The following is an 18,894-nucleotide window of genomic DNA, read 5'->3' on the forward strand; positions in this document are numbered from 1 at the left end:
AGGTTTTTATTTTCTTAGCAATATGTAATTGGAGAACAATGTAAGACTTTTGGATTGTTGAATTAAATTGGGAGTTTCTCCTTTTATTGAAATCTTAAAGAACTTCTCAGGAAAAAAAAAAAAAAAAATTTTTTTTTTTTCGCTAAAAGATCATTTGTATTAAAAAGATGGAATGTACAAGAAAGCAAAACAGCAACATACACAGATAGACTAAGAGAAAGGAAAGGCCCCCCACCTTCGGCATTGCCATCAGCAGGGAAGCCGCCCTGTCCTTAGACTACTAAACAAAAGCTAAGGGAATCGGTATCTAGGACGCTGGGCAGCATCCATATCCATACCCATAGATACCGACCTTGGCCAGACTGTCACTGGAGAAGAAATTTCTAAACTAGCCGCTGATTTAGCCAAGAAATAGGCCACTGTGTTTGCTTCCCTGAAACAATGAGGCACCTTCCAATTTATAGGATTCATAAAAGGTAAAACGGCCCTCCATCTTTGCTGAATAGACCATGGAATCAGACCTGTAGATAGAAGGATCACCATGGTCGCAGAGTCACATTCAATCCAAAGATTTTGAAAGCCATGATCCTTAGCCTGCTCAAGACCAGCCATGATCGCCAAAAATTCAGCCGCAAAATTCGTTTTAATATCAATGAGTTCTCTAAAATTCAGGATGGACTCTGCTCTCTCATTTCTAAAAATTCAGTATGGAATAAGGGTAACTCCACAGAGCCATACCTTAGAAAAAGTAAGGGTCTTAGCTTTCCGCTTCCACCAATCAAAGAGGTCCTCCATCCTTTCAAAATATGGCCATGCAACACCAAATAAATCACAAAATAAACTCCACAAGGCTTTGATGTAGTCGCACTGAAGAAACAAATGAGAGGATGTTTCCTCCGCTTGACCACACAAACCGCATCTAGAAACCATCATCACTCCCTGCCTACACACCTGGTCATCAGTTGGAAGTTTGCTGTGAACTAACCTCCATCCAAAGACGGCTTGGCGAGGCTGCAACTTGGTTTCCCAGATCATAGAAAACCAAGGGACTTGCGGCTTCTTCCCTCTTATCTCGTCCCAGGCTGAGCTCAACGAGAAAGCACCTAAATTAGTTAACCTCCAATGGTAAATATCCTCCATCTGAAAAATAGAAATTCTTTTAGCCTTTTCAAAAGTCTCAGATAATAAAATAGAAGAAGCATGGGGAAAATGCCACTCTCCCTCATGAATAAAATCAGCCAAGCGTATCGTTCTCCCTCTAAAAAGGCCCTGCTCCAAATTTGCTGACTCCGCCAAAGAGGAGTTCCCTAGCCACCGATCCGTCCAAAACATGATCTTATTCCCATTCCCAACAGTCCACCTCTCCATGTCCTTCACAAACTGCCACACTTTCTTCAGCCCCGGCAAATTGAAGAAGATTTGTATCCCTTTCTGAGAGAGCCATCTTCATTTACAAACCTTGCTCTAAAGAAATTACTCATAATGGAGTCTTCATGTTTTATCTGCCAGACAAGTTTACACAAACAAGCTTTATTCACATCACAAAGCTTCTTGATACCCAGGCCCCCTTCCACCTTGGGCTTACAGCTATCCTCCCATTTTACCACAATTTTCTTCCGCTCCTCCATTTGACCCTACCAAATGAAATTTCTAATCCACCGTTCCACAGTTCTAATGGAAGACTTAGGCCACCAATAAACTGCAAAATTTTGTAATGGAATGCTCGAAATAACTGATCGAACTAGCTCAACCCGACCTACCATCGATAAGAGCTTCCCTTTCCAAGCCGACAATCTACTTTTAATTTTATCCAGCAGAGGAAGAAGGTGAGTTTTTGTCACTCTACCTTTAAAAATCTCTATTCCAAGATACCTTGTCGGGAACCTGGACGCCTAAATTTCCAGCCAGTCGCTAATAAATTGCTTCCTGTGAGGCGCTACCTTGCCAAAGAAAACTTTGCTCTTGTCTAGATTGAAATGCTGGCCTGAAAAATCTTGATACTTTGATAGAAAAGAATGAAGATTTTTTACATATTTAACTGACGCATTTATAAAAATAAATATATCGTCAGCAAATAACAGGTGGGTTGGGGTAACCACTCCTTTTGGACCCGGCAACGACTTGAGAGATCCCTCTACTACCATTTTTTTTAAGTCTCTGCACAACACTTCCTCAGCTAAAATGAAAAGAATGGGAGAGAGGGGATCACCTTGATGAAGACCACGCCCCGCTCCAAAGAAACCCACTGGCCCTCCATTGACTAACACAGAATTCCTTGAAGTAGATAAAATTTCTTGGATCCACAAAATCCATTTTTGAGAAAAACCAAACTTCGGTAATACTGCAAATAGGAACTCCCAAGACAAGGAGTCATAGGCTTTTTGGACATCAATTTTGATCCCCATCCCGCCATCCCTAACTGCAAAGAACATCAGATTTGATAACTCTGATGCAAGACTAATATTTTCAGATATTATCTTACCCTTTTGGAAGGCCCCTTGTTCTTTAGAGACTAGCTTGGGGAGGAGCGTAGACACTCTACTCGCCATGATTTTGGATAGCACCTTACAAAAAACATTTGCCATGCATATTGGCCAGAACTTAGTCAAGAGAGGTTGCACCCACCATTTTCGGGATGAGAGTAAGGAAGCAATTGTTCACTCCCTTTGGAAGAATTCCCACTCTAAAAAAATATGTCATAGCCGTACAAAAATCTTCTCCCATTGTACTCCAAACCCTTCGAAAGAACGATCCTGGAAAACCATCGGGACCCCGCGAGCTATCCGGATCCAATTCCCGTACCATTCTTTTTATTTCTTCAGAAGAAGGAACTACCTCCAAAGAGAAAACATCACCTTCCGAGAGCATCTAGGGAATGCAATCTGGAAAATTTATGTGATGGGAAGTTGGTTTCTGCGCATGAAAATCTTCATAAAATTCAGATATGTATGAAGATAGACCCTGCTGATCATCAATCCATGATCCATCCTCCTTTAAAGAACGGATTTGGTTGCGAGCTCGCCTCATTTTCACAGAAAGGTGAAAAAATTTTGAGTTTCTGTCCCCATCTTTCATCCACCTTTGCTTAGCTTTTTGAGACAATAAATTTTCCTGCATTTGAGTAGCTTTGAGCAAAGCCGTCTTGGTGTCAGCCTCTTCACCAAATAGTTCATCAGTCATCCCTGCAGCCTCTATATCATCTTGCACTGAACTCAGCTGCACAGTAGCTTTCCTTACTTCTTCATCTACATTAGGGGAATTATTTCTTGCCCACAACTTTATACACAATTTAACCTGCTTAAGTTTCTGAGACAAAACATAAATCGGATTCCCTATGACCTCTTTATTCCACACCTCCTAAATGAATTTGTCAAAATTTTCGTTCTCCATCCAAAAATTATTGAATCTGAACAGGATGTTACCTGGTTTTGGTGTCACTGCTGACACTACTAGAATTGGCGCATGATCGGAAGGCATTCTCAGAAGAACCTTTTGGTAGATGTTTTTGAAGAGATCCAGCCACATCTCATTACAAAAACTCCTATCAAGAACAGTGACCACATGCCCTCTTTTAGAATTATTAGTCCAAGTGTACTTCTTCCCTGTGAAGGCACTTGCACCAACAGACAAGTATCCACCATCGCTTGGAAATCCGCCGCAGAGCTCGCATTGAATCTTCCTGGACCCCTTTTCTCATTAGATAGTAATATGGCGTTAAAGTCCCCTATCATAGACCAAGGGACAGTAGGGAGAACCACCGCTCCTAATTCCATCCCTAGCTCTCTATGCCTGACCTTGAAACAATTTGCATGAACAAAGGAAAGATCTACAATACTCCCAAATTGATTTCTCCTACTGGTAACACTACCTCCACCCCCTCTGCCCTTAGTCACCTGATTTCTCCTAGGTCGAGAGACTCGAGCTGCTGTGGCTAGGTCTGAACCAATCCCAATCACACCGGCCTGGTTTAGAGACTGACCTTGAGAACCGTTTTCCTCCTCAATTAAATTCACATCCGATTCTCCCACTGAATCAGCCTCAAAATCTGCCACCTCACCCTCCTCCATCACTGACACTCCCACATTTGAATTGAAATTTCCAATCGGCTCAATCAAGGTTGACTTTCCAACATTGTTCTCAACAAAAAAGGAAGATTCCAACACCACTTGAATATTACCCCCTTCAGCCGCTCCATGGAAGGAATTATTTATTGGAGATATATGGGAATCCTCCTCTACCGATCTTTCCTTACTTGGAGACTGAGATCGATTTGAGTTGATACGGACCGAGTCAACTCCATCTTCAACGTACACAGTACCTGGAACATTCACCGCCCTTACTCGATCATCTTCATATTGAACCTTTTGATGAAACCCAAACATCTTTGAAGTTCCTGGTTCCATCCGTTCCACCTGCACTTCGTCGACGCGAACAGCCGCCTCAAATACATCCACCTCGACTAGAACTCTAGCAAAGTGTCCCATTAGACCTTCCCTTGTTCTGCGATCAAGGGCAACAGGATGACCTACTGCTTTACCGATAGACATCAACACATTCTCATGCCAATACTCGAGTGGAAGGTCGGGGAAATGGATCCACACGAGTTTTGACCATGATTGCTTCTCATGAATATTGAAGTCCAGTTTCCAGTGCTGGAAACGTATCATCTGCTCACCAATTTTCATAGGACTCCTCTGCCAAACTGCTGCCTTGTCCCCTTCACATTTAAATTGAAAAATAACATATCCTTTCCCTAAGGGATGCATCACCACACCTTGACTCAATTTCCAATTATCTCGTGCTTCCTGGTGCAGCTTGTCTAAGGATATTAGACGAAAATTAACACGCCCTATCAGGGCAAATCTGAACAATTGTCTTTTTGATTCATAATCCTGCTGAGGGATTACGATCCTCATTATGTTACCCTCTTGAATCAGTTTTGGAAGAGAGTCTATCTCAGGCCATGCCGCATTGCCAATAGCTTTGGCATAAGTCTTCTTAGGAGCAGGCCGCCCTTCCACTCCCTCTGTCTGAACAACTTGTTCTTGAACCACCGGACCTCGATCCAGGCCCTCCCTCGCACCACCGTCATTTTCATCTTCATTCTGCCCATTCCTCACCTTCTGACAGCTAGCCATTCCGTGCCCGATAATGATGCTTAATAGATGGATTTTGGGTAGAACAGTATCACAAAACAAAACAAAACAAAATCATAAAGAACTTCATCATTTTCAAGCCTTGAATAGCTTGAATATAGGCCTAGAAGTGGTTGTATTGTGCTAGCTACGTACACCCCACCCTCTATGATACGTGGAAGAGTACAATAATCGGTTCCATGTTTTCAAAATTGCGTCAAGTGGTATTAGAGTTGGCTAGAGAATTGTTATGACACCCAAGAATAGAGATGATCACATAGCTCCAGTTGAAAGGATCAACCCCATAGAGGATGATCGACTCACCACCGATGTTGATTTTAGCAAATCTCCAACGTTTGACAAGTATTTGGATGAGGAAATCCACAAACACAATGGTTTCAAGAAGCTTGAATCACCTTGTAGTGGAAGCATACCCCACCCTCTATCTTTCCTAAAAGAGTATGATAGTCCGTTTTATGTTTCTGAGATTGTGTTAAGTGGTATCAGAGCCTTATTACAGAGAGGTTACTACCAAGCAGAGATGAGACTGCACAACCCTGGTGGAGCATGTCTACAAAAGAGACGAAACTGCCAAGGAAGAAACATTGTAGATTTGACAATAGGTCACGAAATTAACTCGTGAACTTGAATGACTGCTCATTACAGTACACAATACCAATGATGTAGAGAATGCTACTGAAGGTCATTTCCCATCATCAGAAGATCTCTGCCATGCTCGTGGGAGGTCACCCCTACAATGCCCACCACCAGCACTTGTGGAGCATGAACAGGACTGGAACCCCAAGCTTAAGGGAAAAATTCCACAATTTTCAGACAATGAAATGCCTGATGAGGTCGTAAATTTGAGGAAAGTGAATATTCACGTACGTGAATGTACATGAACGACCTTGGTCCGTGGATATGGTATCTATTAAATGAGGAGAGAGAAAATATATGTCATATCCACAGACCAGGGTCATTCACGTACGTGAATATTCCTTGCTCTCGTAAATTTCACACAAGGAAGTTCCTGAAAACAAATGAGTGGACATAGTCATCACATGACTGCAAGGCAAAGCCATCACCTGCTAATGACAAGAAAAGCAGATACGCCATAGTGATCGCAAAGCCCCCATCACACAATGGCGGCGAGTGGAGGAGAAGCTTAGGAAGAACTTTCTTCCTAACCATTACAAAAGGGAGCTCTATCAAGGTACCAACATAAGTGGCAAGGAACCTGTATGGTGGATTAATATATCAATGAGTTCAACGAATTTCCAATTCGCAATAATGTTGGAAATTTAGACGAGATGTTGGTAAGCAAATATTTTGGGTGGCTTGCAACCTACATTCAAGAGGTGCTTGAAGTCCTCGATATTTGGAACTTAGGAGATGATCAACAGTGCCCACTTAAGGTTGGGCAGTCTTGATAACGAAGACAACAACCCTTATCCATACCTAACTAGTTCGCAATCATAAGAGGTTCGATAGACTCTAACCCATCTCTTCTAAACCCGTTTATACTACCAGACTCACATCAACACCTAGCCTTCCTTCCACAACACCTGGTTCCATTCCCAACCAACCCAATCGATCCACTCATCCACCCACCTCAATGCAACATTGTCATCCAATATCAAGTGTTATGCTTGTGGTGAGATGGGTTAGCGTGACAATAACTGTCAAACTATCAAAAATCGATCGGCTGAAAAAGGTCTACTCTTAAAGAATGATCCTGACAATCCAAAGGAAGAGAGTCCCAAGGCTTGATGATTTATTGAACTAGCTTTCATTCGTCACTATCTTTTCAACATTAGATTTGAAAAGTGGTCACCATCGAATAAGAATCAAACTTGGGGACAAGTGGAAGACAACGTTCAAGACACGGAGTGGACGATTCAAATGATTGGTTATGCCTTTCGGGTTGTCTAATGTCTCTTCAACCTTCATGCGATTCATGGCACAAGTTTTGAAACCATTTTTGGGCACTTTGTTGTAGTTTATTTTGATGATACAATTGTTTTTAGTAGATCTAATAATGAACACTTACAACATCTTCGATCTATATAGTATTGATTGAGATGGGAACATTTATTTGCAGCTACTAAAAAGTCCTATTTCCTAATGTCACAAACCTTATTTTTGGGATTCAATGTTTCCGGAGATGGCATTTCTATGGATGATGCAAAAATCAAGGTCATATAAGAGTGGCCAACCCCTACTAATGTGCATAAAGTTTATAGCTTTCATGGGCTTGCTTCTTTTAATCAGTGATTCATTGCACACTTTAGCACCGTTGTGACCCTATTCACCACTTGCATGAAGAAAGGAGTGTTCAACTGGACAAGTGCAGCTCAAAGAAGCGTTAAACAATTTTAGGAGAAATTCATTATAGCCCCAATCCTTGCCCTGGCCTAACTTTGACCTCATATTTGAAGTTCACTATGACGCTTTGGATTCGGGTATTGGAGCTGTTCTAAGTTAAAGGTGGTAGCCCTATTGCCTATTTTAATGAGAAGCTTAGTAGTGGAAAGCTTCATTATAGAACCTTTGACTTAGAGTTGTATGCCGTTTTAATTGCATTTTTTCACATTGGAGACAATATTTAATTCATAGGAAATTTATTTTGTACACTGACCATGAACTCATGAAGCTTTAAAGTATATTTCAGGTCAACAAAAACCCGGTGTGCGAAATGAGCTGAATTTCTTTAAGAGTTCACTTTCAATATCAAGCGCAATGCTGACATTCAAAATCAAGTACCAGATGCTCTTAACTGGAAAAAAAAGTTTGCTTTCTACTATGTATACCACAATACATGATATTCTTTGCTGATCTTTAGCAAAAAAATAAAAAAAAAAACAATACTTGAATTTGAGTCTTTTGGAGGAAGTGCGTGCTAAGACCAATGTTGAATTGACTCACTGAGATGGATTTCCCTTTATGGAAAATCGACTGCATATAGCATATTGTTGCCTTCGCTTGAAGATTATTATATAGAAGTTCATATTGAGTAACATTTTGGCCGTGATAAGACTTTTCAGTTATTGACAGCTCATTATTTTTGGCCCAATATGAAACGGGATGTGTACCATTTTGTGATGCGATGTAAAGTGTGCCAAACATTCAAAGAACCAGCTACCTATGCTCGTTTATAGTTGACATTGCCTATTCCCAAAACCCCTTTGAGAAGATATCTCTATGGATTTTGTTCTTGGCTTGCCATGAACCCAACAAGGTATGGACTCCGTCCTTAACGTTGTTGATCGATTTTCTAAGATGACCTGTTTTATTCCTTGATGGAAAACCATGGATGCATCTTGTATATCTGATTTGTTCTTCCAAGAAGTATTCAAACTACATGGTCTACCAAAAAACATCACTTCTGACAGAGATACAAAGCTCCTTGGACATTTTTGGTGACAATTGTTGAAGAGTCTAGGTACATCACTTCAGTTCCCCAAACCGATGGGAAAACTAAAACTAAAGTTGTTAACCATTCTTTGGGAAAGTTTGCGGTATTTGATGTAAAGAGAAAGGATAGGATTCTTTCAATCTTTTCATTGTATAGCTGTTATATTTTTGCAATATTCTCTTTCCCTATAAAGTTCTTTCTTTCTATAGACTTACCTTGTACGGGTTTGTGTAATATTCTCTTTCCTTGTAAAGTTCTTTCTTTCTATACCTTGTATGGGTGTCCAATTTTGTGTATTTATATGGGTTTCCTACATGAATACAAGACACGAAATTTTACTGATTTACATGGTATCAGAGCCTTCTCTAGAATCTCTGGAGCTTTCCGATCATCTCCGCGGCAAGAGTTCAGATCTCAGCCTCTGCCAAGCATTCTGATCCTCCGATTCCAATCTTCTGCTGTCCTATGAGCAATCTGTGCCTCTGTGAACAGTCCTTGTTCAATTCCACTGCCCTTTGTCCGTTGATCTCAGCCTCCAGCCAAAAACTATCGTGGGTCCCCTCCTTCCTCACTCATTAGTTCTTATCCTTAAATATATATATATATATATTATAAATTTTTTTTGCTGCCACCTATTTTCTACCACCCATTACCCATTTGCTGCAATACTATCCTACGTCTCTTGCTCTTTTCATTGACTGCTACTAATTTTTTTCCACTATTTGTTCTTCCAAAATGGAAAAATCTGAGATATTGTCAGTTAAATTCGATGGTACAAACTATGGTATTTGGAAGTTTCATTTTCAGTTTTTTGTGGAAGGGAAAGGTTTGTGGGGCTATATCGATGGCTCGACATCCCAACGGTCTGTTACTGATCCTTCCAAGTCATCTGATTTGGCTAAATGGAAGATTGATAATGCTAAGATTATTACTTGGATTCTTGGTACTATTGATCCGCATATTGGTATCCCTATGCGTGGTTTTTCCACGTCTCATGAGATGTGGTCATATCTTGAACGGATTTATCAGCAATCAAATTTAGCCAGAAATTTTCAAATTGAAAATGATTTAATTTCATATGGTCAGGGAGAGAAGCGTAATCAGAATATTATGCTGGTTTCCTCACTTTATGGAATGAGTATGAACAGGCTCATATAACTTCTGATTTATCTGATTGTTGCATTAGCACTTTACAGAAAATACATGCTGAAAGAAGAGTAATGCATTTTCTCATGAAATTGAGAGCTGACTATGAGGTTGTTCGAGCTAACATCCTCAATAGGGGTACCCTACCTGAAATTGATTTTATTCTTGGGGAGTTGCTTCGGGAAGAGACCCGACTCACTACTCAAACTACCCTTGAGCAGAAGAAGGATGATGTGGTATTCTTCACCAACAAAACCAAATCGAAGCCTTCCTCTCGTGATTTTTCTCATGTTCAATGTTATGAATGCAAGGCTACTGGTCATACTGCTTCTCATTGCAAGAAGCGCAATTTCTGTGTTTATTATAAAAAAGGTGGTCACATTATCTCCGAATGCAAAGTGAAACCACCAAGAACCTTCACCTCTAGTCCACGTACTGTTCAACCAAGGGCTTATCAGGCTTCCGAAACACAATCCTCTGGACCCTCTTCACTTGATTCTGAGAAAAACAATGTTCCTACTACTGTTGGTGTGTCAGATGAGGTTAGGCAACTAGTCCAGAGCAGCGTGACCTCTGCCATTTCTTCGGCATTTTCTGTCATTGGCTTGTCTGGTAAGGTTTCTTTTTATAGAATCCTATCCTTTCATATAACAGCTATACAATGAAAGGATTGAAAGAATCCTATCCTTCCTTTCATATAACAGCTATACAATGAAAGGATTGAAAGAATCCTATCCTTTCTCATTACATTTGATAAATGATAATCTCCGCTCTTAGGAGAATCGTTCATCTGTGGGCGAGTTTGCATTCAATTGTTCTTTGAATCGCTACACCAGCCTCACTTCTTTTATGATTGTTGTATGATAGGAAACCAACAACAGCACTCGACCTTGTTTAAAGAATCAACCTCATAGTGGACGATTTACTCACCACCAATATTGATTTTAGCAAACCTTCAATGTTTGACGAGTATCCGGATAAGAAAATCGCCGAACATAATGATTTCGAAAAGCTTGAACCACATTACATTGGAAAAGCAAAAAAAAAAAAAAAAAAAAAAAAATACATTGGTCCTAACTTGAATCCCCAATAGGTATAGTTATGTGGTTTAGCTTAGGTCACACATCTACGTCATACATCCTTTTTTACTACTTTTTGTTTACTCACAAGGTACCAACCTTGATTCCATTTATTTTATTAATCTTCATTTTGATCCATATGGTGGCCCTCATAACGTTCCTCATGAAATTATAAGACCCTTAATTTCCTAAGTTAATCATGTTATTACCATTTCATCATATTGTTTGTGAAAATGTCTCAACCATTTCTACTACAACTTAAAGGTTCACCACATGTTTGTCCCCACCAATCATGTGAAAATTCAGGCGTCATAGGCCAATTCTCCCTTGTACATTGTGTCATATATAATTTTGATTCATATAAACAGTTCACAATTTGTCAAAACAGTAACTAATTGAGTATCTTTTAATGAAAATGCAAACACATATTGCAACATCACCATATGTATGTTGAAATCCCCAGATCAACATATGGAACTTTTAGCACCATGGTTCAATTTTCCCTTTTTAACTATACCATGTATAGTTCAGTTCATATATCCAATGGTGTGCAGTGCCTTTGGGTGGAGTGTGACTCGGTTGTAGTGATCTTATTACTCTCAAAGCGGGTGGTGCCTTGGATTTGTCATCAGCGGTGGTGGCATCTGATTCCTTTCTTAGATTCAATAGAATGGAAAATCACCCATTGTTTTAGGAGGCAAACTCGATTGCGGACTTCCTTGCTAAGTCAGTAGTAAAGCAGATCATTTCTGATCCGATCATTACTTGGCCAGCACTGGTTAAAATGGGTTTGGAAATGGATGCTTTAAAACGTCCTCGATTCCATTTGGTCTAAGTTTTTTATTGTTAATTTTCTGGATTTAGGGTTTTTAGGTCCTTTTCCATGTTGATGGCAATGCCAAAGGTGGGGAATTTGGCCTAGTCTTCTTCAGTCTTTTAAGCACTTCTTAGTGCATGTATTTGTTTAGTTCTTTCCATTTCCCTCTTGTATATTTTTTTATTTTTTAATACAAATGATATTCTATTGGGAAAAAAAAGAGGCATTGCATTAACTCATAAACAACCCATGTTACATTCAAATCACAGGCGCTATGGTCAAACAAAGGAGAAGGCCTCAAAGCCTTGGGCTTCTTACTGGCACTCCAGAATTAATCCACTTTTGCAAGTGATGGAATACAAGACATCATAACCCCAAAACGTGATGAATAGTTAGACTGAATTTTTTTGATGTAGTGATTATACAAACATATCTTAACCAACTGCACCAGATATAACCATAACTCTACTTTTAAGTTGTGGTTCATGACACCAACAACTTCATCTACTTAGTACCTCCCATTATTTTAAAAATTGGAATTGGATAGGGTGAATTGACTGATTCAATTCTAGGACGTTTTTAATCAAATCACTTAGGTTTTAAGATCATGGGGACGAATTCGATCTAGGATTTCTGAGATTCCAATTTTGATTCTAAGACTTTTTTTATTTTGTTAAGATGAAGACTTCTTATCTAAGACCGCAATATTTAAAATAACAAACATCTTATTAAATGTAGCTATCAATATTTAAAATAACAAACATCTTATCTAAGACTTTTGAACATCTTCTAACTCTTGTTAACCTCTGGATATATAACAAAGTCCTGGAGACCTTCATACCACAAACATACTTACACTGTGAGAGAGAGAGAGAGAGAGAGAGAGAGAGATGGAAGAGATACGTGAGGCTGCCTTAGCTTATTATGAAGCTGGTACAGATGAGCTTAAGCAGACGGCTGTAGCAATGTTTAGGAGCATGGATGTGGATGGAAATGGGTGGATAAGTATCACAGAATTTGAGAATTTTCTGAAAAAGAATAGGTACAGTGTTCATTATGATCGGAAATTGTTCTTCGAAATCGATAGGGACCGAAACAACTTTCTTGATTTTGAGGAAGTTATAATCTTCTTCTACATGACCCAAACTAAGAAAGTATTGTGTGACGGTTGTAGATCCCTTATTAAGGGCACATATTTCATTTGCAGTGATTGCTTTTGCAAAACAAACAATAATGGCTATGATCTTTGCTGCGCCTGTTACCGCAGCAAGAAATTTGGACAAGGCCATGGACCCTTTGTGGATAATTATTCAATTCTACTTTCAATACGAAACCTATTGCAACAGCAGCAGCAGGAGCAGCAGCAGCAGCAAGCACAAGTAGTGCAACAAAGAGAAGTTAGCAGCAGCCGGACAAACAAGGTGAGATTCATAAACTATGGCCTGTCTGTTGGTTATTACAGTTACCCTTTTAAAATCTGTTCTCTGTCTCCTGGAAAAATTGGCAATGGAAATTTGGATTTTGGTCAATTAGATTGTAATTATGAGATCACGGTGGTTGTGTCCACCTCATTTTATTGTTGACGATTTTAGGTGGGACTTAGAAGAGAGACCAAGGTTTAAGTTCTCGTGATAAGGTGTTGCGGGTGTTGTTAAATATTTAGCTTTTTGCTTCCTCTGTTGATGGCAACATCGAAGGTGGAGGGATGAATGACTTTTGTGCTGTAATCAGCTTCAGGTTGTTGAGATGTCCATCTAGATTTGGATGCCTTTCTAGTACATTCTTTTCACCCTTAAAACTTTTTTTTTCTATTTTGTTACGATTTAATATATAAAATACTGATTTCTAATAAAAAAAATTATGTGATCACGGTGGTGGATCATCATTAACTACGGGTAAAGGAAGACTTTCTCAAAAGGAAAATGCTGAATATTCTCTCTCTCTCTCTCTCTCTCTCTCATTCATGGTCATCAAATAAAGTTTCATTGCAGTCAAATTTTGGTTGCGGTTGACATATAGATTGTTGATGCTTATGTAATTACTCATTTTTCCTTTGGCTCTCTCTTATTTTTCTTTGGATGGCCGAGGTTTGGATGAACTACAACTATTTCTAAAAGCATTCAAGGTTGGATTGGATATTAATCAAGTCACTAACACTTTGGCGAGCCAAGGAGTTTGTAGCATTATGTGATGTCTTGATGTTGATGGCACATTAATTAAGTCACGAATGGGTGTTAAAAGGCATTTGGATTTGAAAATGGTTATGTATGCTATTTCGGAGTTGGTTTGTGATTGTGTTAACTGGTGCATCGTTCCTATTTTTATTGGATTCTTGGGTTAATTTCTTCTTATAATGTTGTTACAAAGTTGCTTTATTGTATTGTACCAATTTGTTCTTATGAATAAAACATAAAATTCCACTTGGTGGTTCAACCTATAACCTTTAGGCATTAGGTAGAAATGGTCAAGGGTATACCTTATGTTAAGAAATCAATCCAAAAAATCCAAGGTGTCAGAGAATCGATGTTAGAATACCCTTCTATAAAGTCCCATCATTTTAACATTCTTCCTCTCTTACATGTAGCTGTAGCATATACATGGATATATATATATATATGGAAGAAAGAGTGGTAACCAGTTGTGTTCCGTACACCCTACAATGGGGAAGTGCACCCACCAGAGTGCACACAGTGGGCAGGGAGGGGGTCATTTCACTGGACCTGCGAGAGGGTGTAGGGAACATAACCGATAAGGGTTCTTTTTCCCTATATATATATAGGGTGAAAGAACCTTACCGTTCTGGCGCAAGGTATGCCAGGCACAAGGGCAAATGCGAGGGTGCACAAGAGCATCTTCAATACAAACAAGGGGAGGCCAGCGTGGTCTTTTCATGCCTGCACTAGTTTGGACGATTTTCTGTGCCAAAATGGCATAGTATTCTTTTTTCTTAACATATATATATATATATATATGGGTGATAGTGCACATACACACAAGTGCCTCGGCCAATGGGAGGGTGCACACAAGTATCTTCAGCATGGGTTACTATGGTCTTTTCACACTTGCTATATCCTGCCGTAGGTACATATATACTCACCTGAGATATACCAACCTGAGATATACTCACTTGAGATATACCCACCTGAGAATACCCACCTGAGAATGCCCACTTGAGATGTACCCACCTATAACTAGTAGATATTTTTGGGGGCCTAGGTATAAAAGAAGAGACATTTATTGTCTTTTCCCTCATTAATGATAGTTGGTCGGTCGGAGAGTAAAGAAGAGAGAGAAGGAAAGAAGAAAGGAAAAGGAAGAAGATGAAAAAAGAAAGGAAATCGACCGTAGAGCTTCACCGGAGCTGGGTCTTGGTATTTTGACCTCAGATTAATGATTAACTCATCGGGATCTTCGATTTGAGGTAGGTATTGTACACATTCCAAGGATTCTTGGGAAAACCCCTTTCTTAAACCCTCTTTTTTATTTTTGGGAAAGAACCCACTTGGATCTTGCTAATCTTACATGGATAATCAAATCTAAGGATGAATGGAAGGTGTGTACAATGATCTTGAAGGATTTGGAAGGAGTGTTGATAAAGATCTAGAGTATTTGGAAGTTCTTGAGCAAAAGAAGTGAAATTTGGGGTTTCATTAGTGTTCTTAAGAAAGAGGTAAGAATCTCCTTATTTCTTTTGATTTGATCTTAGATTTAGGTTGAGGAGACATGATTGGACCTTAGATGAGTGATTTGAGTCGCCGGATTAACCCCAAACAAGTTCCCCAAGCAGAAGAGAAGACAGGGAAGAAGATGGGAAAATTTTGTTTCAAGATTGGGGGGTGTTCCAGGCCCACCTGCCTTTAGGTCTTTGGCCCACCTGAGTTCCCAGAACTCAATTTTTGAGCTCTGGTGTAACCAGCATGCATGAAACCGATGGGCTACCAACCTCGCCTATCTTTGACTCATGCCCACCTATCTTTCTAGAATGCCCAGAATGGGTCTAAATTCGATGGGTAACCCCCATTTATGATTCTAAACCTAATTTTAGTGTTCAAACATGATGATTTTAACCCCAAAATATTGAAATGATAAACCATTTTGTTTATAATAGGTTACACTCATTATACACGTACCCACACATCGGATCTCTTATGTGTCGGGTACAAGCACCATGTACATATACAAGTGGGGAGTGGACTCTGATTTAATTTTAGAATGTTATGCATCATTTAACATATGTTAGTCTAGCCATGTCATCATTTTCATTGGTGTGTAGACTAGACATCACATATGCCATATCACGCATTTGAATATGCATTTACATAATATGCTATGCTTTGTGTTATGATTGAATATTCATTATGTCTTGACGTATGTGATGGAGGAATCTCATTTGGACATGATATGCATGCTAGATTTTAGATGCCGCAGTTGGCTTAGAAACGAGTGCATGGTGGCTCATGGAATGGGACGCGGTGCCATCGTGTAATCGTACTATACTCATGTAGAAGCATGCAGCTAGGATTTATATACCCCTTTGTGCTACGATCCTTCCCAACAGGGGTTTACGTGTTGGGTTACTATTGGGGGGAAGCATCGGGTTGCGGTTGTCAAACTTCTGCAGTGGTTAGAAGTACGCATGACTGATCACTAGGACAATCTGTAACCCTAGTGGTATATTTAGAGGGCCGATTGTGCTACTTTTACTTCAGGTGGAATCACCCATTTACTTTTTGTCATTTAAATTTTCCGGGAGTCGGCTTGCATTTGAAATTTTGGTACCAAAGGTGGGCCTTCTCCGACAACCCTACGGGCGTATCGCGGAATGGGGTTCGCGGCTCGTACCCGGGGCATACACGTACTGTGGTTGTGAGTAGCACATAGCTTATGACCAAGTAATGTTGTTAGGCTAATAGGATTAAAATGAATTGCATATATATAAGCGCATATGTGTTGTGACTATTTGTGTGGTTTTCCTTGTGTGGTATTCCTTTCTACTTATTGGGCTAGTGAGCTCATCCCACGTGCATAACTCTTTTTAGGTGATTTTACAAGTTACCCACTGTGGAGTTTCTCTCTGAGGACTAGTGGGTCACTGATGAGTTCGGGCACGGTGCCGATTGCATGTGCGAGGATTGTGCTGCATGGCAGCAGTGAATTCAGAGTGATTCTTTTTTATTCTTTTGATGTACTCTCTTTTTGATGACTTGATGCTTAAACTGTTATATTTTTATGTATATATCATGCCTTCGGGCCCAAATGTATATAACTGTTATAACTCAATTTGGGTATCAAGTATTTGGAAAACAATTACATGTATTATTATGAACATGTCTTCCATTGAAAATACAGGTCTTATCTTAGTTTAGTAGATGTATGTTAAATTGCAATTACTGTATTGTTGATCCTGGTAGGTTTGTGAGTTAACCGGAGTTAACTTGGTCACTGGCTCGGTTCTGTGCGTGCAGGGTGTGACAGGGAGATATTGCAATAATTTTACCTTTAGGGAAGTCCTCTATTATGGGATCAAATCTTGACCAAATTGATGCAGCTAACGGTATAGAGGGGGCTGGATTAGCGTCTTCATTCAATGCTGAATCTGGGTCAGAGGATGGAGCGGATATGGATCACATATCCGAACCAAGAGAGGAGGCAGAGATAGATCAACGTAGAAGTAACTCTCTCATCACAGAGGAGGATGAGTCTCTTGACTTGGAAGAATATGGTCGGGAGGGTCATATCAATCAAGGTCAGAATGGTGATCAAGAAGATGGAAGGGATGTGCGGCACGAGCCTTAGTTCAATAATACAAGGACTCATCAGCAGTACAAGGATGGTGCCATGATTGTGCATCGTGAAGACATGGCAGAGGTAGAAAGAGCTACGAGAGAGCTTGAGAAAGCTATGGAGGGTAGAAGACAGCAAAAGGGGAAGTTCATTGCCCTTCATGAGTAGGCTGCTCGAAAGTCTGACAGATTGGCGCTTTTAAAAAAGTGACTATGAAGATTTTATTTCGAATATTAGAGGAATGAAGAAAAAGACTGCTAGATTGGCCTTAAGAAATGTTGTTACGATGAATTCCCCAGAAATTATTTGCTTTGCTGAACCGATGCTAGAGGTGCAGAAATTTCTGATGAGATTTTTCAATAATCTTGGTTTTGAAGCGGATTTTATTCACAATGACAGGCCGGATAAGGTTCCAAATCTATGGGTGGTTTGGAGAAGGGGTATGCCTAAGCCGCAAGGTGTCTCTTGCTTTGATCAACATATTACCTTATGTGTACGGTGGTAGACGAACCACTTTGTTTTGTCTTTTGTTCATGCTAATTGCTTCAGAGTATCTATTCCGATATGACTCAACCAATTTTGTTTCGTTTACTTCAATAGTTTGTGCGGGCTCTTTCTAATATATCAAGCAAGGAAGCCATCTCTATAACACAAGTCTTATATCTCAACAATGGGTATTCCTATATAACAATCTTAAGGTCTGAAATTTTTTCATGTTTCGAGTTATAAGACATGGCTGATAAGGATACTTCAACCAACAAGAATATTCATGACACAACTTCTCCTAACCCCTCCATTCCGCCTGTTAATGGGATCCACCTCCACCACCAGTTGCACCCATGGCTAGTGGATCTCTCACTGTTGATTCCAATATGCCACCAATGGGAAACTTTAGGATAGCATCTAACTTTTAAGAAGATTGAGCCATTTAATGGAAAAAATTTCAAAACGTGGAAGAAAATAGTCTTTTTTGCTCTCACTCAATTGGGAGTGGCTTTTGCTCCAACGGACCCTAAACCATTTCAATTTGAAGACCCAGTTCAGGAAACCAAACAATTGGCTTAGGTTCAAGACAATTTCAGTGCAACAATCACATACTATAAGGATACAACCGTGGGATTCCTCCGCCCTCTCTTCGGAGCGCATGCGTAGGCCCTACAACTTCACATTCCTTTTGCTTGGTAAGAACATGTGGGGGCCTATTTTGCAAAGGTTCCTTCCCTTAGGAGGTTTTTAGAATGAATATTAATGATTGACAACTATTGGGGATTAGGAAACATGATATTTGGAGTGTCCAACTAGGGTTAGGGCCTAGGAACCGATGGGTAAGCTCGATCCGTAAGGAAATGGATAAAAAATTAGTCTAGTCCAGAGATAAGGGTAAGTGTCAAGTTGTGGAGTTGTGAAAGTATTTGATACCCATTCCACCCGGTTGAACCAGTCTTCCTACTAGGAGCAAGAACTAACATTCTCCCCTAAAAAATCATATTCTGCATATTTACACAAGGCCTTAGCAGA

At 39.8% G+C, this 18,894-nt stretch overlaps 3 protein-coding genes across 4 annotated transcripts; 2 read left to right on the forward strand and 1 right to left on the reverse strand.

The window, feature by feature from the left end:
* Window positions 1-2,868: 2,868 nt before the first annotated feature.
* Window positions 2,869-5,138, reverse strand: LOC122067734. The gene is made up of 3 exons (XM_042631575.1): window positions 3,596-5,138; window positions 3,423-3,489; window positions 2,869-3,265 (listed from the first exon to the last, which is right to left on the reverse strand). Exons 1-3 carry the CDS (start codon window positions 5,136-5,138, stop codon window positions 2,869-2,871), a joined length of 2,007 nt encoding a protein of 668 aa, XP_042487509.1.
* Window positions 5,139-8,898: 3,760 nt separating this feature from the next.
* Window positions 8,899-10,508, forward strand: LOC122067733. Of its 2 annotated transcripts, none has more exons than XM_042631573.1 (2): window positions 8,899-9,101; window positions 9,737-10,508. In XM_042631573.1, the coding sequence occupies exons 1-2, from the start codon at window positions 9,016-9,018 to the stop codon at window positions 10,359-10,361; spliced, it is 711 nt and encodes a 236-aa protein (XP_042487507.1). In that variant the 5' UTR covers window positions 8,899-9,015; the 3' UTR covers window positions 10,362-10,508. The 2 variants fall into 2 exon arrangements, with proteins under 2 accessions (XP_042487507.1, XP_042487508.1); XM_042631574.1 differs by having other exon boundaries at window positions 9,747-10,508.
* Window positions 10,509-12,482: 1,974 nt separating this feature from the next.
* LOC122067735 lies at window positions 12,483-13,175 on the forward strand. Its single transcript, XM_042631576.1, has one exon. It carries the CDS (start codon window positions 12,483-12,485, stop codon window positions 13,173-13,175), a length of 693 nt encoding a protein of 230 aa, XP_042487510.1.
* The last annotated feature ends 5,719 nt before the right edge of the window (window positions 13,176-18,894 follow it).

The sequence above is a fragment of the Macadamia integrifolia genome, unplaced genomic scaffold, assembly GCF_013358625.1.
Source record: "Macadamia integrifolia cultivar HAES 741 unplaced genomic scaffold, SCU_Mint_v3 scaffold3092, whole genome shotgun sequence".
Classification (NCBI taxonomy): Eukaryota; Viridiplantae; Streptophyta; class Magnoliopsida; order Proteales; family Proteaceae; genus Macadamia; species Macadamia integrifolia.